General features: G+C 42.4%; 1 protein-coding gene across 1 annotated transcript; it reads left to right on the top strand.

Moving 5' to 3' along the window:
• The first annotated feature begins 2,457 nt into the window (after positions 1 to 2,457).
• Positions 2,458 to 10,564, top strand: LOC107383359 (uncharacterized). The gene is made up of 11 exons (XM_070544374.1): positions 2,458 to 2,485; positions 3,091 to 3,226; positions 4,752 to 4,892; positions 5,785 to 6,030; positions 6,280 to 6,477; positions 7,256 to 7,347; positions 7,490 to 7,758; positions 9,256 to 9,420; positions 9,556 to 9,622; positions 9,746 to 9,911; positions 10,328 to 10,564. The coding sequence occupies exons 1-11, from the start codon at positions 2,458 to 2,460 to the stop codon at positions 10,440 to 10,442; spliced, it is 1,623 nt and encodes a 540-aa protein (XP_070400475.1). The 3' UTR covers positions 10,443 to 10,564.
• The last annotated feature ends 16,751 nt before the right edge of the window (positions 10,565 to 27,315 follow it).

The raw sequence follows: 27,315 nt of genomic DNA on the forward strand, positions 1-27,315 counted from the left end.
CAACCAATCATATTTAGTTCCCACAGTTTCACAGTACAATTAAAGCATCACATCAATTGTTTGGATTTTTTTCTTCTTCTTCATCACTGGGTTATCAAGAGTTCGTGTCTTTTTTTAAGTTGCTCTGAGCACACCATTGAACATGGCAAATCTTTTTTTTTCAACACAATCAATGTAGTTACAGTGTTATTACGTTACACTGTCTAACATGGAGCAATGTATTCATCATAAACAAGGATATATTCAAATGTTATTTCAACACATCTTAAATACCCTTTTTTCTGTGGTAAAACTAACAAGAAATCTAATAAAACTCAAAATATTGTCTGTAGCAAAACAAATAAAAACATAAACAAAAATACATAATAGCTCCATAAATGTCTGTTTTTCTGGTTTCATATTAGACCTCATATAACACCATAAAGTCATCTAATAACATAGAATGTTCCCTCAGTGTCAAGCTTCACAACCACACACATTTTTAACTCTTTTTTTCTATACATATTTAAAATAATACATTTTATTTTCTTTCTCCCGCTTTTGTAATGCATTGATTGTTAGCCATGTAATTCTAAGCCGCACCGCATCTAAGCTGGTGGCTCAGAGCAATTTAGCCCCTGGGAAACCCCATATATCATGCACAGCTAAAATGTGGTCATCTCTATGGCTACCATTAACATTCCTCTTTAGCTCCTATTTAATCTAGTCTCGGTTCAACTCACGTTCCAACGTTCCTCTCTCAAGAGATTTGGTTCACTCCAGCTGTACCCATGCAAATCTATAAGAATTACATTAATAAAGCTGCATGAGTTTTTCCTATCAGCTGTTAGCATCTTTAGCTAGCCCACTTTTAACTCTTTCCTCTTACTCACCACATCGATTCCAAGGCTCAAACTGTTCACCCGGAGAGCGAGTCTGTGTGTCTAACGCCTATGGAGTCTCCGGCGTGGGATTTTCCCAGTTTTGAAGTTTATTTCTCCTTTATCAACTCACAAGCAGTGGCGGTTTTACCATTAGGCATAGGTCGGCAGCAGCCTGGGGCCCCCTTGTGTTGGGGGGCCCCCTAGCCCTGACCGCCGGCACTCCTCTGTTTATGCCACAATATTCTTATTACCAACCTGTGGCCGCAGATGGGATTGGACATGCGCAATTCTCATCCCCATAATTCCTGAACCGTTCAAGATATCATTAAAATTCCAAAAGTGCTGAAAAGATTAAAAATCGGGCTTTTCGTATATATACAATACATTACGGTAGCCATCGGGATTCCCTGTCTTGAGCGCAACTAATCACAACAAAGATTCAGAGACGTGCTGAGTTTGTCATCCAAAATGTTCCGTTTTATAACTTTTGAATGGCTGATCAGATCCAAAAAATTCCAGCGGTTCCTAAAAGTACATAAAAGCAGCTTTCCAACGACCTATAGCACGAAGCAATCAGAGTTAGGGAAAATATCGCTACGAGGGGAAATCCTGCTGTACAGCCTGATTGAAACGGAGCGCAGCGCCGCGGTGAAAGCGGATAACGGAACGGGGAAGCTAATGAGCATAAAAACCAGCATGAAATTATGGAAATGCCTCAAAGAAAATCAACACGATCTGTTAGGTGTCCCAGAAGGCTTATATCTGAAGACAGTGACCACGAAGAAGGACAGATCTCCAGTGAACCAGGGTATGAATGTTTGTTCAGTCTTTATATTTTATTTTTTTATTTGAACAACCCTCAGTGATTTGCTAATTGTAAGATTCAGCTTCATTCCAGCATTATTTAACTTTTTACCATAAATAATTATTTTTGCTTAAACAAAAGTTGTTGGTATAGCAGTGCACGGTGTGCCAGAGAAGCACCCCATGGCAGTGTGAGGTGTGCTCTGCCTGCAGCTGGAGAGAAACTGCTTCAAGGTCTACCACATCAAGTAAAAACGTCTGAAAGTTTATAAAAATAAATGGTCTTAAAAACTGCTACAAGACACCAAGGTTCACGCTTTTTTAAGAATAGATGTAATACAGTTCAAAGTTTAAATTGTTTGCCCAGTAATTTTGAAGTTCCTGTTCAGTAATAAATGCAAAAAAAAATTCAAATCCGTTTTTTTGCTTTTTTTCACTTTTAAGCTGATTTTTTAAAGGGTGTAATAGAAATACATTCTAAATACAAACCATATACTGAAAGTTGAGGTTGTTCTGAAAAAAGGAGAGAGTCACGCACATGTTGCACTTTTTATTAGCATTTAACAGCCATAAAATAAAAAAAAATACCAGACGGCCCTGTTCTAATTATGGTCATAAGAGGGTTATTAAGACAGCGATGCACAAACAGGAAGTGATTCCACTCCAATCCAGTTGGTGGCAGTAATGCGACTAATTGCTGTTTGCCAAGTGCCATTAGACCACAAAGAAGAATAAGAAGAGAGGCAGGGGCGTTTGTAACAAACTCAAAGCGATAGTCAAACCATTAAGCATGAAACTGAGTTATCCTCGTGGCTCCAGTAAGAGAAAGAAGAAGCATGCTTCATAAAAGCTTTTATTTTCACTTCTGAAAGTGACGTCATTTTTATTTTTTTTATTTGTTTTTTTACCGTGTCCTGTCTGGCTGTGAAGCAAGCAGAATTGATGTCTGAATGCTGGTGACAAGCCTTACAGATTTACTCTCAGGTAGAGCATCAAAGCGTCTGCTTTTAATGTCACGCATGATACTTAAAACTTTATTGTTATTGTTTTTGAATGCTTTGTAATTCCGACCAGACACGGAGACAGAGGTGAAAGAGAAAGGAAAAGAAAAGGTGGGGAGGGGGTGGGGGAGGGGGGGGGGGGGGTCCACAAAAATAAACAATAATGAACAAGAGTCTGCTTCTAGACCTGCAGAAAAAAGACAAAAAAAAGCAAAAGGGCAATACAACAAGATCTAGCTATCACTGCGTCAACTTGATGAGGAAATATATAACCAACATTGCTTAACTGAAGAATCACGATAATAAATCACAGTGCATTAAGTGCCCACCATAGTCTTAAGACCTGTGTTTAACGTGCCCAAACCCATACTTTTGAGAGCACCATGTGAGCACCTGTGTGTACACGCGCTTGTTTATGTAAGGTTTCTCTATAGGAGCGTCCAACAGAGAGTGTGAGGGACCACAGATTCGCCACCCAATGATGCGCAGAAGACGGGGGGAGCTCCAAGTCCCAGAGATCCAGGCGCTGCCCCAGAACACAGGAACCCCAAGGAGACTGCAACCAGAAAGGCCCCCGCCCCCCTCGAGAGGCACAGAGGATCGCCCCGGGGGGCCACAACCGACACAGCCGGCAGAGTCCCGGGAGACATCATCGGCAAGCCCTCAGGCCCGCCCGCAGCCTCCCACCCCCTAGCCGGCCGAGCCCGGGACCCAGCGACCCGGGACCCAGGGGCTACCACCCCCACCGGGGACCCAGCAGAGCCCAGGGATCCAGACCCCACCAGGCAGCCAGCAGGATCTATCAGGCAGATGCCAAAATCTTAAACCCCCAGACCTGGTTGCCACGAACACTCAGGCAGACCAAGGCACAACCCCTCACACCAGGTGTGGCAGGGGGAGGGGGGACGAAGATCTATATCATCAAAAGAAGTTCCAGGAGAGGGGAGGAGTCAAAGGCCCCACCTGACATATACAGTCATACACAAACAGAGTCCCACACTCCCTCCCTCATGCTCACACTGTTAGAAATTACCAGCATTTCACATTAATTTAAAGTAATATTTTACAGTAATTTATTGTAATTAAGTTTCCCTGTAATAACCCATTGAATTAATGTAAAAATAAAATATCCTTGGATTTTACAGCATTTAACTCCTATTTTACAGTATAATCTTGCCATGTAAAACCATCTGTAATATTACAACCAGGAATTTTATTTTCACAGCAAAACTGTAAAAAGTGCACTGATTTCACACCATCAAACTGTAACATTACAGTAAAATATTGACTTGGAAGTCACGTGACACAGGCAGCCTATATACTGCCAGAACAATGAATGACGGATGTAACATATAATGTTCATGAAATTTAAAGACATAAAAGTTCAAAGATGAGCTGATTTTTGTTAGGTGGTAAAAGTTATTTTACATTTTGTAGTGGACTACAACTCTTGAGTTGCCTTTTCTGGACAAATGTTGGAGCATTAAACGTTCCAGAAAATTATTGCTTTTTTCCGTCCGGCGGATCCACGGGCAGACTGGAAGGGGAGGAGACTTCCTCTAACCGAACTACTAATTTGAACTGAAGGCGCGAAATCCCTCTTTCCCTTTCTCCGCCGGTGAAGAAGGTGAGCAACTTTGTTTTTACAATGATATTTACTTTTTGTTGAACGTTTATTGCATGCCGCAGATCATATATATTGTCTTTAAAAATGTTGCATCGAAGGCTGCATGTGGAAGTTGGTCTACCAGCTCAGGAACGTTTTTTAAGGGGGGGGGGGGGGGGGAGGCGCGGCTATCTATTGTTGATGGAAACAATGGGGGGTTGACAAATGAAACATGATGTGCCGTGAGGCAAAGCGATGTCAGACCCATGATTTACCGCAGAGCGGAGCGGGTGCAGCTTGGAGCACTTCTGACGTGTTGCGCTCCACTTTTGTATGCAAAAACGCTCAAAGATATTGCCAATTAATGCTGCGTTCACACTGGCCATAACGTATACGTCAAACAGCGCGCTTGAAGCCCTATATTTTTTTTACTTTGGCCCTTGTAACGTCTGCCGTAACCGTTGGCTGCTGCCTCAGGAACCCCCCCTGCTGCAGGGGGGAAAGAGCGCGGGAGGGGCTCTCTAAACTTATCCAACACGCAGAGTTCTTCACCAATCTTTTTCCAAACGAAGTCCTAGTTATGCCGATCTGTTTAGGCATGACAGGAGGGGCCATACGGTTCGCTGTGATTGAATACGACGATAAGTTTATGCTCTATGGCTGAAATTCTTAAATGCTTGTTTTTTTTTTCATGGAATCTGGCTCGTAGTAGTGATATGACAACAACAGGCGCTCTGATTGGTTGCTGCTTGTAAAGCGACGCAGCTGAACGTTGAAGCTTGAAAAGTATCAAGCTTTGACGGAGCCAACGCTGTTGAATCTCATTGCAGAAAAATAATTAATTGCTGTGCATTCATTTTGCACATGTATAAGATATGTATAAGATACAGATAATTAATATGGTTAACAGATACAGATAATGCTGTACTCACTCATCCTTAGAAATCTCTGTCAGGGTGTGAACTTTGACTGTACTCATTATCTTATTTCATTTGATTGCAAGTATAACCAATGTACTGTCATTTTTGCACACTATAATTAATAATCCAGCTGTCATATCTGCACAATGAATGACTAATATATTATGCACATCAGACTCACTTTGATTATTACTGACTCACCTCGTTTAATCATAACTGAATAATCCCTCTGTTATTTTACACAGATTGGTGTATTTGTGTTTGTAACTACCGACTTCGAGATCACTGCTGCTATTTCCACTATTTATCATCCACATTTTCACTGTTGCCGCCACATTCATCTGGAATTCTCAACCTATTTAGATACTACTCCCAGATATACCCGAGTGCTTTCTTTTCTTAAATACTTGTTTTATTGTTCTTTAACTGCTTCTGCTACTCAACTGCTCATACTTTCATACACAAATTTCCTAACTGTGGGACAATGAAGGAATACTTATCTAATCCTTGGCTATGGTTTCCTCTTGCTCTGCAGTCCATTCAAGATATGTGTGATAAAGTAACTACAGAGTGAAAGGCACTCTGATTAGTTGGCGCCTGTTGTCCAGCCCTCCAAGCACGCCACACGCCTCACAGCCAGGGGTACCATGGCATGTTGACTTTCATCTCAACTTGGACCAGATGTCATCAGCTGTTCGACGTAGAGTGGAAAAACAACAAAGACCATTACCAGACGAAAGAAGGGCCTTTGTGGTTGCGCTTGTGGACCAAATGATGCAGCACGACCAAAACCCATCCAGAGCCATGTGCTACAACGTTGTGAGAAACATTGTCAGGTAAGGATGGGATGATCAGGGAAAGAATTAGCACCTTCTGAAAATTTTAAATGTAAATTGGAAGGAATACATTGTTTTTTTTTTCTTACTTGAAATATCAAGTGTGCTAAAGCGCATGGCAGGATACACGAAGGTTAAACTTGGTTCTTCAAGTACATGAGTTGTAAATGTCTGTTGTGTAACAATAGTGCAATATTTTCTACTTGACTACTTACTTTCTAATTGTCTATTAATCCCACACATTTTTAGGAGACATCCAAAGTCATTTGCTGACATTGGAAAGTATGGTGATACTACAGGAGATGGCTGCTATTCTCTACTACAGCAAGTGAAAACAAGAGTGGAGTACCACAACAGAACCAAAACTCTTCTTCGACACCGCAGAAAACGCTTCACAGGAATCGCAGGAGAGATCAGACAAGAGAGAGGTCCTGTTGACCAGTACGGGTATGTGGCAATATACATGTAATATCTGTTAACATTTTATCAAAAGCATTGTATATGACCATGAATAAGCCAGAAACGGAACAAAACAAATTTTATTGACATTAACTTAGACCTTTTTCCAGCAAGCATGAGCCAATTTTAAAAGTGTTGTAAAGACCGCTAACCCAGCAGCAGCTAAATGTATGTGTTGCCCCACCCCGTGTCGAGTTTCCACGTTTTGATCTGGAACCTCTGCTGCAAACAGCGTTGGGAAGGAGGGGGGGCCATCTGGTAGGAAACATTGAGCGGATTGGAGGACCCCTCGAATGTCCATCTACTTGCTACAATGGTTTGTCTTTAGCCAATCACAGCTAAGTGGTTCCTTTGACTCATTTTTAGAAGAGCGTGACTTAGGCCACCCGTGCCTACAAGGTGGAAGCTCCAATTCTGTTGGCAAAAAAATTTGGCGGTCAGTAGGAATGTTCAAATAGCAGGAAGGAGGAACTAGGAAGAATAACGAATGTTGTGGGGTAGAAAAAAACTATCATAATTTTGAAGAGAAATATCTTTTGAAAGATTTAGGTATCTTTAATATATACACAAACACTGTGGACTGCAGCTTTATTTGGATAAACAACATCAGTGTTTACAACACTTCTACACTGTAACATAACTTCTGTGACATAAGTCTGTTAATGCAGTCACAACTGGGAGTCAAACGGACCCTTTAGTCATTGCTCCAACTTCTGGGCTATAACTGTCCCTAATAGTAGTGTTACCCTGTGATTCCCCTTCTTAGGTGTGTCAGGTGGGGCCCAGTGGATTTCCCAGAGGGGGAGACCGAGGCATCGTTGATGAAGATGAAGAGGGATCTACTGAACATCTACTCAGGCAGGCTTTCTACTGTTGTTTTGGGTTATTTTGTTTGGAGTTTTTTCATTGGTCAAGATCTAAAAACTGTGTGTTCGGCAGCTAACAAGACCAAATTGTTACTTTGGTACTAACAATACATTTTTATTGTCTGTATACACAGAGGAAGGAATGAAAGGGGCGGAGAGAGCAGAACCAATGATGGAAAAGACATATGTCATCCTCCGGCAATACCTTAACAAAATGCCTGCTGCAGCAATGTCTGACATCAAAGAGGAGTGGCCCTTTCTCTTCTCTCAGAAAAGCCTATTGTCACATTTTGCTCTTTTGACGGACATCAACGTCCTTCAGAAACTACAGGCGGCAATAAGTCAACGAGGACAGACCATCCTGGATTACTGTTCAACACTGGACCATCCCAACATCAACAGGGTGTCCGCGGGGTTTTAAAAAGTATTAAAAAGTGATAAATAAAAATAGTCAAATTTAAGGCCATTAAAAGTGTTAAATTTGGTCTCAGAGGTATTATTTTTTCCAAATTAGCTATTATTTTTTCAGACTATCAGATGTCGTATTCTGAACATCGACATAGAAATATATTCCGAATGAAATGTTTTGAACGATTATAAAAATAAAACAAGCCGATTATTTGCTCCTCCCACTTGCGCTGCCCTGAGTTGCAAATGAAGCGCTCCTCTGACAGTGTTGCCAACTTGGCGACTTTGACGCTATTTCTAGCAGCTTTTTAGACCCCCTTCTTGACTTTTTAAATCTTAAAAGTACCTAGCGAACACCTCAAACATCTCTGGTAACCCTTAGCTACTTTCTGGATAACTGTCGTCGACGTTTCCTGCAGGTTAGCTAAACACTCCGCCTGCGCTCCGGACCGTTCTTCAGGACATTAGGAAAGGGAATGATGTAGTGATGTGTCAGTCGCTAAAGAAACGGCTCTCAGAGCCGGCTCTATGTTGGAGTAACCAGAGTGAGTGACACACACACCGTACCTGCGGACTCCTGCGCCGATAAAAACGGCTAAATGTGCGCGTGCAGCATGCTAAACACATGTGCAGCTTGCCCCTGATTGCTGTGAGACCGGGTTGGGGGGTGGGGGGTGCAGCTGTGGTTGGGACATTTATTACATTAACTGATGGACTTGTAAATAAATAGTTTATAAATAAGGTAGAAATAAGTTCCTCACGCTGATAAATAATTAATCTCTCTGAGGACATGGTGCTTGAGCACTCTCCTACAGCACCTTGACATGACTAAATAAATGTTATGCAAAATTTAGTGAACATCAATTTGCATGTATTTGTTATAAATGCCACTGTATAATTCTTGCTGTCAGTATTTGCAAGATATTGGTATTTGGGTCTGTACTGGTTAGACTTAAATGAGTGAAACCAAGGTCCATAGCCCTTGGGTCATTTGCTATAAGTATATTGGTCTTTTTATACTGGGAATCAGGAGTTAATTTAGTGATCATCTTGTTTCTTGTTTATTTTTGCCCTGATTGTGCCCTGAGCAATTTTATGACTGAATAAAAACAAATAAAATCAACATAAATTGAAAAATTGTCCTAAATAATCGTGATCTCAATTTCAGTCACAATAATCGTGATTATTGTTTTCACCATAATCGAGCAGCCCTACTTTAGCATATCCGGTCACATAATGATGACGTCATATTCAGTGGTCGTTGTGCATCATTTCAGGCCTCGTGGTCATCTGTCTGAACCGCTGAACAGAAGTGTCTGGCTTATTTTCTAAGTAAAATAAATATGTGCAATATGTTGTCAACATCAGTGAGTCTCTAAGTCTATTCTTTTTGTATGTTATATATGTTAAAATATGTGTAAATAGGTCGCTGATTAACCCTTTTTAATTTAGTGTTGTGATGTTTTTAAAAAAATTCTGAAGGTAGTAAAAAAAAGTATTAAAAAGTAGTAAATTTTACCTAAGGATTGCTGTATATACCCTGATCAATGAAGTTATTGTCAACTACGCTCAAGACTCTGATAAGGCTGCCTCCATCCTGCTGGTCCTAATGTTGTACTTCAAAGAGCCAAAAGAATGTTTGGTGCTTGAAGTTGATGTAAGATTTTGTATTAAAAAATTTAAAATGCAAATTGAATGATTACATTATCAACTGTACGATTTATTAACTTTGACCAATGAGGAATATTTATACTCTATCCTAAATCTATGCTGCTGTGTGATTATGTTACAGCCATGTGCCACTGCCGTGGACATAAGTTCTGCAGAACTTCCCACCAGCCCCTGCTTGATCATTCAAGGTAATATTACTTTGATCCAATATTGACATTTCTGTCTTGATATAACTTGTTTCATTCTTGAAATCTAGATGAATTTTGTAGCTGAAGTAGAAAAAAATGCTCATATCAGTCTTTTCATTTCAGGTGACATGATGAAGCCCTCTGGATGGCTGATATCCATCGAGGGACAGGTCATGATGGGCCCACACCCGTTCTTTTTACATGGTGTAGCTGCATTGTTGAGCTGCTATTACGTCTTCAACATCGAGTATCCTGCCACTGGATCGTTAACACTGGAGTTCATTCAAAGGTATTTTATAAAGATCACATTTAAAGTGACAGTGTGTAGTATTTGTCATTAATTTCTGGAAATATACGTTGAAATGTTTTGCAAAATGAATCAAATGAAGCCCATTCATTGAAAAATACCAGCAACTTTGTGACAAATAACCATAAAAATCAGGTATAAAATACACACGCGAGGGTCCGACTCTCTGGAGGACGCCATGTTGGATTGTATGTTTATTTTGCTGTATTTATGGTTTTGCTGGAGGTTTTTGACTCCTTTGAAAACTGTGCAACAACACTCTTCTTCCTTTTCTTGTGTGTTATTTGGCGGGTGGCACTCAACATAAAAAGATGCATTTTTCACCAATTAATGTTTTGGAGGGTGAACCAGAGTCATTAATCTCATATCAACTGAAACTATCTTTGCTTTTTTAACAGGTGCTTCCTGGGAATCAACCCTGAGAGAGGGTCAAAGACCAAGAAGCGAACAGCAATCAACCCTCGTGTGAGCACTTTTTTTAGGAAGCTCATTGATTTTGAGTGGACATCATAGATTTTTGCAGCAGTACTCAGGCTCAGTTCTTCAGTGTTCGTTTTTTTTTTAGATAAGTTTACGTTAAATGTTTTCCTGTTCTATTGCCCATAATGTTAAAGACTAAGGAGCGCCTGACCCCATTCCCTTCTTCACTGTCTCCTTTCCTCTCGTGTTGTTGTGAGGGCCTCATTCCCTTTTCTCAGTGTTTTTCCTCATTTTAATTTTACAACTTGAAAGATTAATCTTGAATTCTTGGCTGTATAAAATATGTTGAATAAAATTTCTATAAATATGCCATTGGATTAACACTGACTTTACTTTGGCGACGGGGTTGTATTTGTGCAACGGTAGTACATTTAAAGCTAATGGAACCTCAGGATTACTTATTACTGGATTACTTATTACAGTACATTACTGGATTTTTTTTTTAATTTTCATACATTGTAAATTCACAGTAAATCATTGTGAATTTGTAAATAGTACATACTGTAAAAGTACAGGGCCTTGTTGTAATGAACAGCAAAAGATTGTAATTCCCCAGGAATGTACTGTAATAAAACAGTAAATGCTTTGTCATTAAAGCTGTAAAGTTGCAGTGTACAATTGTGATTTTACAGCAGTACATTATAATATCACAGCAACAAAATTACAGTAAATTGCTGTGAGTGCATGTAACAGTATTTTACTGTGAAAGCACGGCAAAAGTACGGCAAAATTTATCCAGTAAATTATTGTGAATTCACGGTGAAAATTTTAAGAGTGCACAAACACACATGCACACATACAACCAATGACTTACAAAAATGCATGCCGGACACCCACTCATGCTCCCCATACACACCCTATTCACTCTGGTCCCGGTACTGCTGCACATTGGGTACAACCATCACCGGTAACCAGAGTTTAACCCTTTCTGCTGGGGGTACTGATGAGCAGGCTCCCCCGCCCAATGCTGAGCACAGCAGCCCACCACCCCAGACCCCAACCAGACGGCCAGATCTCCCTCCTAGACTCCAGCCCCAGGAAGCCAAGCGACAACAGAGGTGGCTAAGACCCCTAGTCTCCCTCCGCCTGCTCCAATATAGTGTTGTGTGATCATGAGGTGTATTCCATGGCTGTGGTGAGCGGGCAGTGTGGGCATCATCCGGCCTATGCCAGCTGATGCCACCGCACCACCCCACTTACACCCTCAGCCCTCGGTGTCTAAGTGCGGTTTAAAATTGGAAGTGGGCACCGGCACCCGGGAGGAGGCTGAGATATCCCCCTGCCAAATGCCGTTGAATGTGCTCACTCCCAAGGCCCTAAGTGTGTGTTTGTGTGGAATGTCGTCAGTGGAAGTGTATAAGGTGGAAATAAAATTGGGGGGCAGGTTGCCACAGGAATGCGGAAATGGGGTCCATACCCCCACTCCCTGACTTGCCCACCCCTCAAGGTACTATGTGTATGTTTGTGTGATGATGTGAGGGAGCAGGAGGAGAGAAACATGCGGGGATGGGGAGGAATGGCTGTTTGGGCTTAGCCCTCCAGGGAGCCAGCTCCCCTACTGGCCCCAATAGGCACCTCTGTTGTCAAACTGGCACCCAGGGCATGGAGACCCCAGCCCATCCTGCCAGGGCCCAAAGCAGCAGCATTACAGAGCCTCACGGAGTTTGAGGGCACCAACCCAGCCCCACCCCAGCAGAATATCTATGCCCATCCCTGCATTTGCACAACTTGGGCTGGGCTGCTTGGGCTGGGCTGGGCTGCGCCATCATGCAGCCCACAACTTGGGCTGCATGGTGGCGCAGTGGTTAGCACTGTTGCCTCGCAGCACGAAGGTCGTAGGTTCAAAACTCGCCTTTCTGCGTGGAGTTGCGTGTTCTCCCCATGCATGCGTGGGTTTCCTCCGGGTACTCCGGTTTCTCCCACACATCACAACATGCCCTACAGGTTATAAAAAATAAAAAAATAAAAAAAACTTGTACGTCGCTTTGGATAAATCCGTCTGCGAAATGAATAAACATAAACAACTTCCAGAATATATAAGACATGGGACATCCAGGTAAGGTTGGGTCCTCCCCCTCCTGGACCTCCCCCTCCACTGTGATGGAACGGCAGAGGAGACAAGGTCTACCTGAGGCCCCCGAACCACCCAGACCCGCCCAGGGCCAATGCAGCTGCCAGGCAGTGACCCATGGCTGCCGCCAAGATCCCCAAGGGGCCCCACTCACAACCGACAGCAGTCCACCCCCCGAGGCAACCCCAGCACCTCCAGAGGGGGGCAATGGCCCCCAGTCCCAGACACCCCCAGTGAACCCACCTCCAGGGAACATCCGGATACTCCAAACTCAGACCCCACACCCCCCCACCCACACCATCCCGCAGGACAACATCAACGGCCCCCCACCCTCGCTATGTGATGGAACCGATCAAAGGAACCCAGAGAGATTGATCTGAGGTGGAAGCAGAGGCTATATCAAGTGCAATATGATCTAACAAAATATTTCTATACTGGTTAATGCAAAGAGTTTCTCTATTTTTCCAATTCAAGAGGATAGTTTTCTTAGTGATGTATATGGCAGTCAGAACCACGTGAACCACAGATGTTTCAATCGGGACATCGTCCAGGTTTCCCAGTAAACAAAGAGAGGGGGTGGTTGGGATATGACATTTCAGACACTTTGACAGGTCTTCACATACTCTACCCCAAAATTGCTGGACAGGTGGGCAGGACCACAGTGCATGAATGTAATTGTCAGGAACGTTGTTTGTGCAGTGTGTACAGGTGTCAGACGACACAAACCCTATCTTGAACATCCGATGACCTGTATAGTGTACTCTGTGTAGAATTTTGTACTGAATTAATTGTAAATTGGAGTGTCTGATCATTTTAAAAGTTTTTAAACAAGTTTGGGACCAGAAGTTCTGGTCAAAGCTGACTGATCGATCCACCTCCCATTTTTCAATAGGGATTACTATTCTATCATCTATTTTGGACAGTGTCTTATATACTTTAGACAGTAGTTTGGGGGGTTTAAGATTATAGAAGTCTAATACCCTTGGTGGTGTTTGTAATTCTATTTTATTGAGCTTAAATTTTTGTTTGACTAGAGATTTAATTTGGTGGTATTCTAAAAAGCTATTCTTATCTATTCCAAATTGGGAGACTATTCTATTACATGGGATGAAGTCCAATCCTTCATATATGTGTTCCAGGTATAGGATTCCTTTGTTTTTCCAGTCCGGAAGGTTCATCATTTTATTATTTTGCAAAATATCAGGATTATTCCAGATAGGTGTGCGTCTGCATGGTACTAGTGAAGACTCTGTCATTTTAAGATACTCCCACCATGCTGACAGAGAGGTGCTGATACTAATACTTTTGAAGCCTTCATGTTTCCTTATGCTTGAGCTAATAAATGGTAAGTCTGAAAGCTCTATCGTACTGCAAAGTGTCTGTTCTATATCTAACCAGGACTCATCTAGTGGGTTATCTTGCAACCATCTTGGTATATATTGCAGCCTGTTGGCTAAGAAATAATAATAAAAGTTGGGTAAATCCAGTCCTCCTCTGACTTTGGTCTTCTGAAGCGTTTTTAAGCTAATTCGTGGAGGTTTATCCTGCCAAAGGAATTTGGTAATTGAGGAGTCCAGAGATCTAAACCAGTCAGCTGGTGGTTTGTTTGGGATCATTGAAAATAAGTAATTTATTCTGGTTAAGACCATCATTTTAATTGTAGCAACTCTCCCCATGAGTGATATCGGTAAGGATTTCCATCTTGCAAGATCATCTTCCACTTTCCTTAAAAGTGGGATGTAGTTTAGTTTGGTAAGATCTGCTAACTTGGGAGAGACATTAATTCCCAGGTATGTGATAATCCCTGACTCCAATTGTGTATTAAGCAAATTGACAAAAGAGAAATTAATTGGTAGAACTGTGGATTTTAACCAGTTTATAGAGTAATCTGAAACTCTTGAAAAAGAGTTTATCAGTTCTATTGCTTGGGAGAGAGAGGATTGAGAATTCTGGAGAAAGAGTAAAACATCATCTGCATAAAGACTTATCTTATGTTCTATTTTCTTACACTTTATCCCTTCAATACATTTTGTTTGCCTAATTGCTGCCGCTAGTGGTTCGATAAAGATAGCGAACAGTGAGGGGGAGAGTGGGCATCCCTGCCTGGTCCCCCTCTGAAGACAGAAGCTAGCTGATATTTGGTCGTTCGTCCTGACATGTGCAGTTGGCGAACTGTATAATGTTTGTAGCCAGTTTATGAAGAAGTTCCCAAAACCAAATTTATGTAAAGTTGCAAATAAGAACTTCCAGTTAACTCTATCAAGAGCCTTTTATGCATCTAGAGATAATATACTAGTTTCTATATTTCTACTGTAAGAGAAATCTATCAAATTAAGTAATCTACGTGAATTTGTGGATGACTGTCTACCCTTAATGAAACCAGTTTGGTCAGGGTGTATTATGAAGGGGGTTACCTTCTCTAATCTTTTTGCCAGGACTTTACAAATTATTTTGAGATCAACATTAATAAGGGAAATTGGGCGATAGCTGGTAGGAAATGCAGTCTTTGCCTGGTTTTAACAAGAGACTAATATTGGCTGAGTTCATGTTTGGCTGTAATCTGCCACTCTGTTCGATTTCCCTCACCATTCTGAAAAATATTGGAGCCAGAATGATCCAGAATTCTTTGTAGAATTCTACTGGGAACCCGTCTGGACCTGGAGCTTTCCTATTCATCATGGATTTAAGGGCCTCCTGGAGCTCCACTGAGGTTAGTGGCAAGTCCAGGACTGTAACTTGGTTGTGTGATAATTTAGGAAGTGTTATCCTGTCAAGGAACTCATTGATCTCATTATCTGATGGGTTTATCTGTGGTGAGTATATGTACAGTCTATGATCTGTGGTGAGTACAAAGTTTGGTAAAATTCTCTGAAAGTGTTGTTTATTCTTTCAGGGTCATAAACTATATTCCCGGTTGAGTCTTTAACAGCAGATATGGTAGTTTTCTCTTTATTTATTTTTAACTGGCTAGCCAAAAATTTACCTGATTTATTACTATGTTCAAAGTTTTCTATTCATAGTCTTTGTGCTAAAAATTGTGTCTTTTTGTCAATAATTCCATGAAGTTCTAATTTAGCTTTACGTAATTTGCTCATTAACTCTTCTTCTGTGGATGCCTGTAAAGACTTAATGATTTCTTCTAACTCCCGAATATGTTTGTTTTCCGTTTTTTTCTTATGTGATGAGAAAGAGATTATTTTACCTCTCATCACTGCCTTTCCTGCCTCCCAGAGAATAGGTGCTGATGTTCCAGGCAGGTCATTATATTCTAAATATAAAGCCCACTCCTTTTTTAAAAAATCTATAAAACCTTCCTCTTTAAGCAGTGATGTATTAAACCTTCAGTTTTTGCTTGGTGGGATTGTCTTCTTATTTACCAGAGTTAATGAGACCGGAGCATGGTCGCTGACAACTATTGGGTGTATCTCAGTGTCTGAAATGTCAGCCAACAATGAGCTGCTGACTAGAAAGTAATCCAAATGTGAATGAGAGTGATGGACGTGTGAGAAAAAAGTATACTCTCTACGGTTAGGATGAAGAGATCGCCATGCATCACAAAGCCCATAATCACTCATGTACTGTTCAACTATATTAGTGGATTGCCAATTGCGCTGAGTCACAGCTGCACTGAGCCTGTCTGTTAAGGAATTCATCCAAAAATTTAAATCACCTCCAAGTATAAGTGGACAGTCCAAGTGTTCGGAGAGTACAGAGAAAAAATTATGAAAGAATGAAGGGTCATCAATATTTGGACAGTATATGCTGACAATACATAAGCTTTGGTTCTGTACAGATATTTTTAACATTATAAATCTACCCTCTAGATCAGAGACTGTGTCCAATACTGTGAAATTGATGTTTTTGTGTATTAAATTGATGTTTTTGTGTATTAACGACGTATTTTTCGATGTAAATATCAAAGGAAGCAGAAAAGGAAAGACAATGGAAATGTTTAAAGGGAGGAAAACAGACAAATATGGAAAATAGAAAATAAAACAAAGGCAAAAGCACAGAAGCACTGACAGGAAGAAGAAAGCAGAGCAAATATTGAAAGCGCTCAAAGGGCGGGAAATAAAGGAAAAACGAGGAGGACTAATAAAAAGGGAAAATAACTCGTGTGAGAAGAGGGGAGAGTTTCACAAATCCAGTTAAAGGTAAGTTTGTTGAAAATTTAGTGTAAGGGGTCCCATGTCTGTGTTCGCCTTGGGCCCCCAAATTGCTAAATCCGCCTCTGCTCCCAAGAGCAGTCTGTAGTAGCTTCTTGCATCAACATCTCTCTGGCTCTCTTGTTCTGCTGCACGTGTAGAGATTGTAAAAAGAATATTTTAATATACAAAAGATAATAGGTTTAAAAACAAAAGAAATATTTTCTTTATTCCATGATTCAAAATAACATTTCATTTATTTCATGATTAGTGGGTTAAAAATATATTATTTATGCCATGGTTCATTAGTTAAAAAAGGTATATTTTTTATTCTATGACAACAACTAATAGAGATGTAGTTTAGTTCACAAGTGAGTTAATAGAATGCAGTGCCATTACCAACTGAGCGATCTGTGATCTATTATTTCTGCCTTTCAAAACAAAGTAAAAATGGTCAAAGTGCTCAAAATGCAGTTTCTTTAATAATTGCTTTTTATTTCTACAATTTGGTCTTTTTTTAGAGACTAGTAAAGTTTTTCTAGTTTTGTTATGAGAGGGTTTTCATCAATCTTGTATTTATTAGTAAGGTCTGCGCAGACGCTGGGGGATCATAGTGCTTCTGCTCGTCCATTATTACAGTGGAAGTGACAGAAGTAACTTTGTGTTGTTTCTTCACTGCCCCCCTTTACAGGGGTGTAACTTTTTCTGGAGGCACCGCAGGGATGTGAGGGGCGAGGATCGACTACTGCTAATTTCAGATGTCTCCAGCCTTTATTCACTTCTTTTTCTTTAACTACAGATCCAAGTAGAGGACATTTGGTGTGGAATTTTGTGACAGCTGACTGTGCAAGTGACCTGAGGTAAACTTGAAGTGCCAGGGAAGCTGCAAAAAGAATTGAGTGCCTTTCTAACCCTAACCCTAACCAAAAGACCCGAGTAAGATCTTAACAACCCAAAAATCTACCATAAAACCTAAGTAATTAGGAATTATGACATGCCTTACTCGTGTAAGATTTAGAATGTCCAAATAACCTGATGAGTTTAGCTTAGCCAAATAATCCAGACATCAACACTTACAAGTTACCTTGTGAGTAATTTAAGATAGGTGTATCCTTGATTGATCTGTTGGATCAAAGTGTTATTCATGATGATGACCTAATGCAAGAAAAAAACACACAAGATAATGAAAAGATTAAGGTGAGGAGTTGGACACTTGTGAATTTCCATCCAATTTGCACTTGAATCTTCTTTATGCCCGTCATTTCCTCCTACAGGTGCAAAATGCCTCCTTCTGAACCAAAGAGGAGGTCTAGCGCCATCTGTTGTTCTACTGCTATAGTGCGAAGAGCTGTCTTCTCATGATCAGAAGATTGGGTCTTCATGTTAGTGCGCTTCCTGAACTGTGGCTCTTGAAACCAACTGAAACTGCAGATTCTGTGGCACTTGTGCTTTTTCTTCAGGGAGTTGCCACCCCCCTTCAATTCAAATTCAAAGATACTTTATTAATCCTAGAGGGAAATTAGAGTTTCAGTACACCCAATTCTGAGATCAGACGTACATACATAGACATAGACACATGACAAGAAATGGTGACTGTGGTCATTCGCAACCCGAGTCGCTGTACCTAAGTAGAGATCAGAGGGGTTACATGAGGACTGGGTCAGGTGGAGGAAAAAAGGCACTTCAGAGTTACCCTCCACAGGGAGGGCAGCTTTGCTACGCAAAAAACACTTCAGACAGAAATGCAACAGACTTCAGACATAACACAACATAAGTGTCCACTAGGTGGGGAGGTAGGGTTGGGGACTCTCCTCACATCAGTGCATGCAGCCGCGATAAGCAGCGCTCGTCACCTCCGTTTGGACAGGGGAAGGAGGTATTTGGGTTAGAGAGCACAGTGACTCCTGGAAAGGATTCAACGGCCTTCAGCGATCGCAGTCCCGCCCAGGCTGGGATAGGGAGACAGTTACCATGGCGACGGCAGCATTCCACATTTCTTCTGAGGGGGAGTAATCACTTCAGCCTCACAGGCTCAAGGGCACCAGATTCAAATAAGAACTTGTTTTGGGGCCAGATGGAGATAATTTCCTCTCTGTCTTAAAGTTATTTTGATCTCCAACCCCTCTGAATCCAGTAATGGCATAAATAGGGCTGCAACAACGAATCGATAAATTCGATGAAAATCGATTACTAAAAGCGTTGGCAACGAATTGCGTCATCGATTCGTTGTGTCTCACAACTCTTCCAAAAGCGCCCCCCCTTCCTGCCCGCCGTTGCGCGCAGACAGATCAGCGCGAGGGAGAGCCGGCAGATCAGTGCGAGGGAGAGCCGGCAGTTGTTTGGAAGAGGAACATGGCAGAAGCAGCGAGAGTCAAAAAAAGTAAAAGCTTTTTAAGTTTGGGAGCATTTTCAGTTAAATCAGGCGAAGACATGCGTTACCTGCAACGTTTAGGTCAGACTTAGCATGGCACGGGATGATGCAGCATCTTAAACGCAAGCATGTCGGGATCATCAGCGAGGAAGGAGAGAACTCTGTGTCCGGGTAAATTAAAAACTTTTCAAAAGTGATTCATCCAAGTCCCGGATTATTACACAGGCTAGACATGCCCTAAGCTCGTAAAAAAAAGTCTAAAGTCGTGAGCGCGACGCTTATTGGATGAGCGGGGGGACTCGCGCTGCTGCGAACCGGTTCCGCCCAAGGCCGGATTAACTGGGCAATTGCCCAGGGCCCACGAACTCTAAAGGGCCCAGGGCACGAGCAAAATACTGTATCTATAATTTCCCGCTTTATGAGGACTATGGTGACCGTACGTTCCGTTTTCCCTGGACTTGTCCACTTTTCACTCTGTCTGGGCGTCCGGACTGCGGGTTCTTGTATTGATGAAAATGTCTGGCTTTTCATCCAGGAGCAGGGATCGAATTATGGGGGAGCTGTATATCCTACACATCCAGGGGAACCGGAAAAAAGTTTTCTATATTATATCATTTTTGGACTCTTTTGAGCAGAGAGCGGCACAGCGCATTGTTGCGCAGCGATCCAGGCAGCTGCTTCCAGCGCACGGTCCATTCTCAAAGTGGCACAACCAAAAAACTATAATTAGCACACGATCGTTCATGTCTGCACATGTGCTCTATATTCTGTCTTATTTGTGCCTGCAGCGCTCTGCTACTGCGGAGCTCATCACCTGTGCTGTGGTGATGTCACCTCACGCAGCATCGAAAACGCGCTCTGCGCTTTTCGGTCAGGAGATCCCTTTGATCTGCTCAGAAGTGACTGATGAGGTGAAAAAGTAAGAATCCAGGCAACAGATTTTCTGGACAATTAAGAGGAGATGCAGGAAGATGAGAGACAGACAGGACAGGAAAATAGTTCAATAAAAACAACAAAACAAAACAAAGTGTTGAAAAGTAAAATGTAGATAGATTTATCTCCACTACACGTTTTTACCTATAAAACAATAAGTTACACACATGTAATATTTATAAATTTGATACTATTCAGATCACCTTCAACACTCAGTCACACACCCAGGGCCGTTTCAAGACATTTTGGGGGCCAAGGCAAAATGCCCCCCCCCCCCCCCCCCCATAACTGGGCTCCCCAGAAGCCTCTGTGTAATTCATACCCTCTCCAGTAGTGTTAGTTATACAGTGTTTATAAAATATTATCAGATGAAAAACTAAATTATCAGACATGCTGTCTCATCTGCTTCTTTTCTAAACTTGCAGAAAGTAACAAAACCATTTGAAAGCCACTATTTGTGGATTCTCTGAAAGTTTCCATGGAGTGTGTGACAACTTATTTTTTTAGTCATTTTTGGAAATAGTGATACATTTTGATTAATTCACAGGCTATGTTTAATTACATTTAAAAATTAGTTGTTTGACATCCCCAGTTATAATAAATGTCTACAGATGAGATCAAACAAAACAGATGAGAATTGCCCTTAAGCTGTTTAACTGGACCAAGCATTTAAGGTCACAGATAGATGTAGCTTAGGGTCTCTGTCTATACACCTTATAAGACAATTTAGGTGGTGGCATGTTGTTTTTCTGCTATTGAACTGTTTTCTAATAATGTTGTGTTAAATAAAGTAAAGGAAGGAGAGAAATAACGTTTCCCTAGCAGTTTTTAAAAATTTCCCCATGTAATCCGATTAATCGATTAATCGTGTCGAGACCCCATCCGATTCATCGATTATCCAAATAATCGTTTGTTGCAGCCCTAGGCATAAATTAATCGATCCCAAGCCGTGCTGATCTGTCAACTCTATCCTTGATGGCATCAACCTTCTGTGCCAGAGTCTGAATCTCAGCCAAAGTTCCAAGCTTACGACTCATCTCGACAATTATATGTTTTTGCATTCACAGCGCGGTGTAATCCATCCCTTGGCTCTGGGATTGAGCCAATATTCCTCGAAAGCTCATTAATTTTCCGGTAAGCCAGGTAACCGTTCAGGCCAAACAGCACGAAAACTGACACCAACACCACAAATATCCAGATGCCTTCAGAATCCTCTACAGACAGCTGAGAGAGGCACATCAGGTTCTACTGTTTCCAGGAGTCCATGATATGCTCAGCTGGCTCTGTTCCAGAGGGGCAACCGGTAGCCCATTCTCCTGTTCTCATCGGTGAAAAAATGTTGTCAATCGCGTTGAGAGACCAACTGACCAGGTCCATTTGAATAATTTCCAGTTTCCAGAAAAAATGCAGAAGCACCATACACCCAAAGAAAGAAAAAGAGCCTTAGGATAATATAGGGAGGAAAAAAGCGTCTGAACTACAAGAGCCCGAAGAAAAGTGCTCATGCCTTTTCTCTATGAGCCGGTCTGTGACACAGAGGGATGTCACATATCCTGCAGCTTCACTTAGAGCCTGGATCCATCCTGACCTCAGTCTGACCTCTTCACCTCATCTCCTGTCCAGGCTTGATGCGCTGCAGTGGTTCTCTGTATCAGTCACAGGCTGTGTGCTTTGCTGCAGGTGTGCTGACGCAGGATGAAGATGGAGGAACTGGTTTTGATGTCATCTCTGTCGATGTTGTCATCGATCTGAGCCAAGTTCTGAGCCAACTGACCCACAGCAGCTTTGTGGTTTTTCATCAGCTCATTTACGTCCTCCTGGTCCTCCTCCATCCTGGACTGCAGGTCATCGATCTCCACCTCCGTGGACTTTTGAGCTTTCACAGCTGCTGCACAGGTGAACTCAGACTCCTCCAGCTGGTTCTTTAGTTGGGCGATCTCGCTCTTACTGGGTGCGTTGTTCTTGATGTGGCCCAACATGATCTGGGCATCCGCCAGTAGAGCCTTTGTCCTCTTCAGGCCCTTCCTCAGACGTTTCTCAGTCTCTGCATCACCACTTTTCTCCTGAGTCTGAGCCGACAGGAGCTTTGATTCCATCTCTCACTCCAGGCGCAGCTTGGCCTGCTCCAACATCTGGATGGTTCCAGCCTGCTCGTCCCAGCTTTACTGCATTTCCATGATATGCAGAATGGCTCTTTCATTGTGGCACGGTGGAAGCACAAGACCGTCTTTAGAGGCTTATTAATCTTTTTAAAGAAGTTTCACAGAGTCAACCATGCTCTCCCTTGGAACCGGGGGCTGCAACAGTGTGGCAAGGTGGAGCAATTAACTTGCTTTCGCCCATCAGCTTCCCTTTCCTGCAAACAGAGAGCATGGAAGCTACACATAGTCTCATTCATGGTTAGAGGTATTTGCAGTTAACGTGGGATTCTCTTCAGAGTGGTAGGACATGAAGTTGCACTCATAAGAACTTGAGTTGAAACCAAGCACTTTAACAGTCAGGTTAGACATTTTATACCACTTGTTGTCGAGAGGTGAGTGGTGTTCGATGAGGGCGCATTTCCTTCTGTGCCCCTCAGGTCCGCTCTCTAGGACCAGAAGCAGAGTGTACACCACCACCAGGAACCACAGCAGGTCAGCCATGGTCATGTCATATTGAAAAATCCCGTGTCATTGGTGTCACCTATTAATCAAGTTCCTTCTGTACCTTACAACGTGACTAGATCTAAACATTCAAACCAGGACTTTTGCAGTGTTGGGAGTAACGCCGTTTAAATATAACGGCGTTCTTTTTTAGGTAACGGAATAATCTAATTAATTACTTTTCCCACTGTTGCAACGCCGTTACCGTTACTGGGGACGGAAGGTTGTGCGTTACTATGTGCTTGTTAAACGTTGAGCAACAGTGTGAGGCTTTCTGACCGCCACACTTCAGCTGCAGCCAGGGAGAGAGAGGTGTCGGTAACGCGCTTACAAACACGATGATGATTGGCCGGGTGGGCGGAGACCCTCAGTGTTCTCACTGTCACCGCATGCTGTAGACACAACCATCACAACAGAGCAGTGATGGTAATAACGCCGTTTAAAATAACCACATTAATAAAAAAAATATTTATTTCAGTAACGAGCAAACTAATTAATTACGTCTTCTTTTATGAAAACGATCGTTTCTGTTACTGATAAGGAAATGTGTGCGTTAAGCAGCGCGGTGTGTTGAAGCTGTCATCAGCTGATCAGGAGCTAAAGAGGTAGATGTTTTCATCCAAACGCATCACGGCCGTGAAGAACAAGGAAGACGTGATGAATATTTACGGCTGCAGACCCGCAGATTCTGCAGCGAATCGGGTCTGCAGCCGTGTCCTTCTTAGCGTGACAGCGGGACGTCCCGAAGGTCCGCTCACCTGTTCACCGCTCAGACGTCCTGATCTTCTACCTTCCTAGATCATCCAGCTGTAACCTGTTTCTGATCATGTCTTTAGTCCCGCTGTAACACTGATGCATCAGTGTCAGACGTCATGGAGCTCAGGTGTTATTAGAACTACCTGTGTGTGTTTACCACCCAGCTTCAGCTCTTCTGTGGTTGGGTCTGACCCACGTTAGTAAATGTAAGTCCTCCATCAGGCTTGTGCCTCTTCTAGTGTCATTTTAAAGGATTTTATTTATTTATTTAACCGTTACTAGATTAGCAGCAACAGAAATGCTAAAAACACACAATTATGTGAAGCTGGAAAAATTAGAATACTGTGCAAAATTACATTTATTTCTGTAATTTAACTAGACTGAGAGACCGTTTAAAGGCTCGGGAACCTTTACAGGTGTTTCTATTTGCAATTTTAAACTGTAGCTGATTGGGGTCTTGTTGAATATCTCACAGTGACCTTTTAATAGTCTAGATAAGTGTAATGTTCCTGTTAGTAGTTCCTCCTGTTAAGTGCTTATTTATTTAAATTATTCAGGTTTATAAAAAACATTTGGACATACATTTTATTATGTTCCAGTCATTAGTCATTTATATTTTACTATTGTAGTAATTCTTGCATGCTTTAATGAAAAAAAAAACTAAGTAGTTATTTTTCTTGGTAATTAGTTACTTTTATAATCTTGTAAATCAGTTAGTAACTGAGTTACTTTTTTGACAAAGTAATCAGTAACTATAACTAATTACTTTTTTAAAGTAACGTTCCCAACACTGGCCTTTTGTTTCTTCCATTTTTAAGGCAGTTTTATAAATTGTATGTTGTAAAATTCTTCTAAAATTCTGATGTTACATGTGTACTGCCCCCCCCCCCCCCCCCCCGTTATAATAATATAACAGCATTCATGTGTTTATTTGTAAAAAATTTCTAATTTATTTATATAAAATTACTTCTTATTTCATTTTCGTTTCAACTTCTTAGACTTCTTATTTTGACTACTTATAATTTCCTATTTAGATTTTTTGCGTTAGACTTTTTATAACTTCTTATTTTTGACATTCTGACCTCCTTAGGAACAAACGCCCCATTCCAGCTGTTCATCTTAACTTTTTTAGGAGTAAACACATTATTTTAGCTGTTTAATTTAACTTCTTTAGGAGTAACGCTTTATTTTGGCTGTTTATTTTAACTTCTGCATTGTGTCTATTTACCTGTGATCTAGTTCCTTCTCAGCCTTCAGAGTACAGACGCTTTTTTCTCAGCTCCCTTATTGGCTTCCCCAAGGCTCTTGTCCTGTCTGCCTACAGAGCACTTCTCTGCATTTCTCCTGAAACCACTACTCTTTTGGAAATATGGACTTAATTAACTGGTCATTCAACGCGATTGACAAAATTTTTTCTACGATGAGAACGGAGAAGGGGGCTCCCACCTGTCCCGAGGGGACATTCGCAGCGGGATATGCACTCGATTCTTGGGAGGTCTGGCGGATCATGTGCCTCTCTCAGTTGTCCATCGAGGACGTGGAAGATTTGTGGATATTCGGCCTGATGATCACTGGATTTCTTCTGATTGGAGTGGGAGGATATCTGGTTTTCTGGAAATTTGGGAAGACGGGAGCGATTGGAGTGCAACCCGTGCCCATGGAATGTGCCGCTCGGGCGGTGACCTCACAGACTGGGACATTACTTGAGGTGAACCGCAAGCTGGACAATGTCCTTGTGGCGTTGCCTGTATTAGTACGCAAGATGGATATCATCTCGGAGGGGGTCGCCGGACGATGTGGAGATGTTAAGAACACATAAAATTGGCTTCACGGTGGACATGAATGACCACTTATAGACTCCAAGGCGGAGAGGAAAATTATCTCTGCCTGCCCCAAACAAAGTCATGTTTAATCCTTATCTGACACCATAGCAGCCTCTCAAGGCTGCTTCAACACACCCCCATGAAAGGAGGAATGCCGACAGATGCTGTGTCCCGACCTTCACCCTCTTCCTTCAGATTGAGACGTCTGCGGGAAACTCAATGTGCTCTCTGTTCCTTATCTCTCCCTCCCACCTGTTGGTCTGCAGCTGGTCGATGCGCCGCAGTGGCAGCTCCCATTGGAGGCTTCAGGATCCCGCCCATCCCTGCCTCCCCATCAGACTCTGATGTTGTATCTGTGCTGTTTGTGCTTCCATGTTAAAGGAGTTTTTTTTTTGTATAATAGAGTTACTCCCCGCTGGGTCTAACTCTGCTATGCCTTTTTTTACCTACCCCCACTTATCCTCATGTAACACCCTTTTCATCTATCTATTAAGGTAGCGCGACTCATGTTGCGAATGACCGCAGTCACCAATTATTGTCATGTGTCTTACCCACGTATGTCTGATCTTTGAATTGTGTCTACTGAAACTCAATTTCATTTCTCTGTATGTCCTGCACATGTGGTAGAAATGACAATAAATGACTTTGACTTTGATTTTAAACCTAAAGTGAGAGTGTTTGGTCAGCTTTTTCCCGTAGTGAATAACGTCACTTGTTCCCCTTCTACTCGTTAAACCTTGTGAGCGGGATGCCACCACAGACCCCACTGACGGGCGGTACGCCACCACAGACCCCACCGGAGATCAACCGTGAACTGGAACGACAGCCAGTCTTCACCGGAGATCAACAAAACCTTTCAACTGAGGAGAGAAACAACCTTCAGGCCCTCCATGAGCGGGACGCCACCTCAGCCCTCACCGGAGTTTAACAACAGGCCCCCGGCCTTTTATTTAACGGGCTGAAACCATTTAACCAAGAAACTGACCAATCACTGGCTCACTTTGATTAGGTGTTAAATGAAAATTGTACTCACTGATATCCTCCCCTGACGTGCGGCTCAAACCCGAACCAAACCTAGGAGCGGACAGGCTGGAGGATGGTGTCGAAGCAGCCTGCCCGTGGATCAGTGGAAGCCCCGGGACTTTAAAGTCGGAGCCACCGCAGGCCTTCAACGACATTCCTCAGCGGTCTCTCTATGCTGGGTCACGGTGCCAAAATGTCATTAGGTTTTATGATGTGAGGAGACAGCGGAGAGTCACCAGCCAAAAGCCTGTCCCAGGCCCTTGTCCGATTAACTCTGGCCTGTTCTCTCCACCATAGATGGTTTTATTGAAACACAGGCAAACAGAGACAAAGGAGATCCATCAATGTCCACACTTTAACCATCGACATGTAAATATTGGACAATGGGTTTCCATGGGCTCCAATAACACATTTTTGAGGCCAAATGGAAGGTGGCCACCACCGCCATTTTGACCGTGTCACAGGTTCCGTCAATCCCAGACAATTCCACAAAAGGGAAGAGAGGTGGAGCTGAGGGTGGGGCTGTAAGGCTGGGATCAACTGACGACACCCGGTCGAACTAGCTACAAGCTAACCTGAAGCTAATCCAAAGCTAATACCGAGGTGGGAGCTAAGCTAACGGAGGTAGCAACCTAGCTACAACCGGAGTTAACTGTGCACAACACCAGAGCTTCTGAGTCAGAGATACGCCAGGCTGACCACTGGGTAAAACCGGGTGGAACATAGAGGTCTCCGAGACCTCCACAAGCCGGCAGCCGCACAGCAGACAAGCGACGCTGCGATCTGAGATGCGCAGAGCTGCCGCTGGGGAGAACCGGGTGGAAAGGTCTCCATCCCAGAGCTCCACAAGCCGACAGCCGCAGAGCAGACAGAAGCCGCGATCAGACAGAGATGCGCCGAGCTGCGGGGAGGGGAGAAACGGGTGGAAAACATCGGTCTCCCGAGAGCTCCACAAGCCGATAGTTGGAACCCAGCTCCACCAACATGTTATGTTTCAACCCATTTTCTAAAGTGCAGCATTATGTTAAATGCACTGGGTTTTACCCTATTACATTTAAATTTCATGGTTAAACAGTACATGTTAAAATCTAAGCTCAGCTCGGCAGTGACCTAAAATACATAAATATAATTTTACTTACCGA

This window comes from Nothobranchius furzeri, chromosome 14 (assembly GCF_043380555.1).
Source record: "Nothobranchius furzeri strain GRZ-AD chromosome 14, NfurGRZ-RIMD1, whole genome shotgun sequence".
NCBI classification, from domain to species: domain Eukaryota; kingdom Metazoa; phylum Chordata; class Actinopteri; order Cyprinodontiformes; family Nothobranchiidae; genus Nothobranchius; species Nothobranchius furzeri.

Excerpts from the sequence above, each read along its gene's own strand:
- LOC107383359 (XM_070544374.1), top strand. The coding sequence starts at position 2,458 with ATGAAACTGAGTTATCCTCGTGGCTCCA. Across the intron at positions 3,227-4,751 it reads ACAGGAACCCCAAGGAGACT|GAACCCCCCCTGCTGCAGGG; the intron begins GCAACCAGAAAG and ends CTGCTGCCTCAG. Across the intron at positions 6,478-7,255 it reads GGTCCTGTTGACCAGTACGG|GTGTGTCAGGTGGGGCCCAG; the intron begins GTATGTGGCAAT and ends TCCCCTTCTTAG.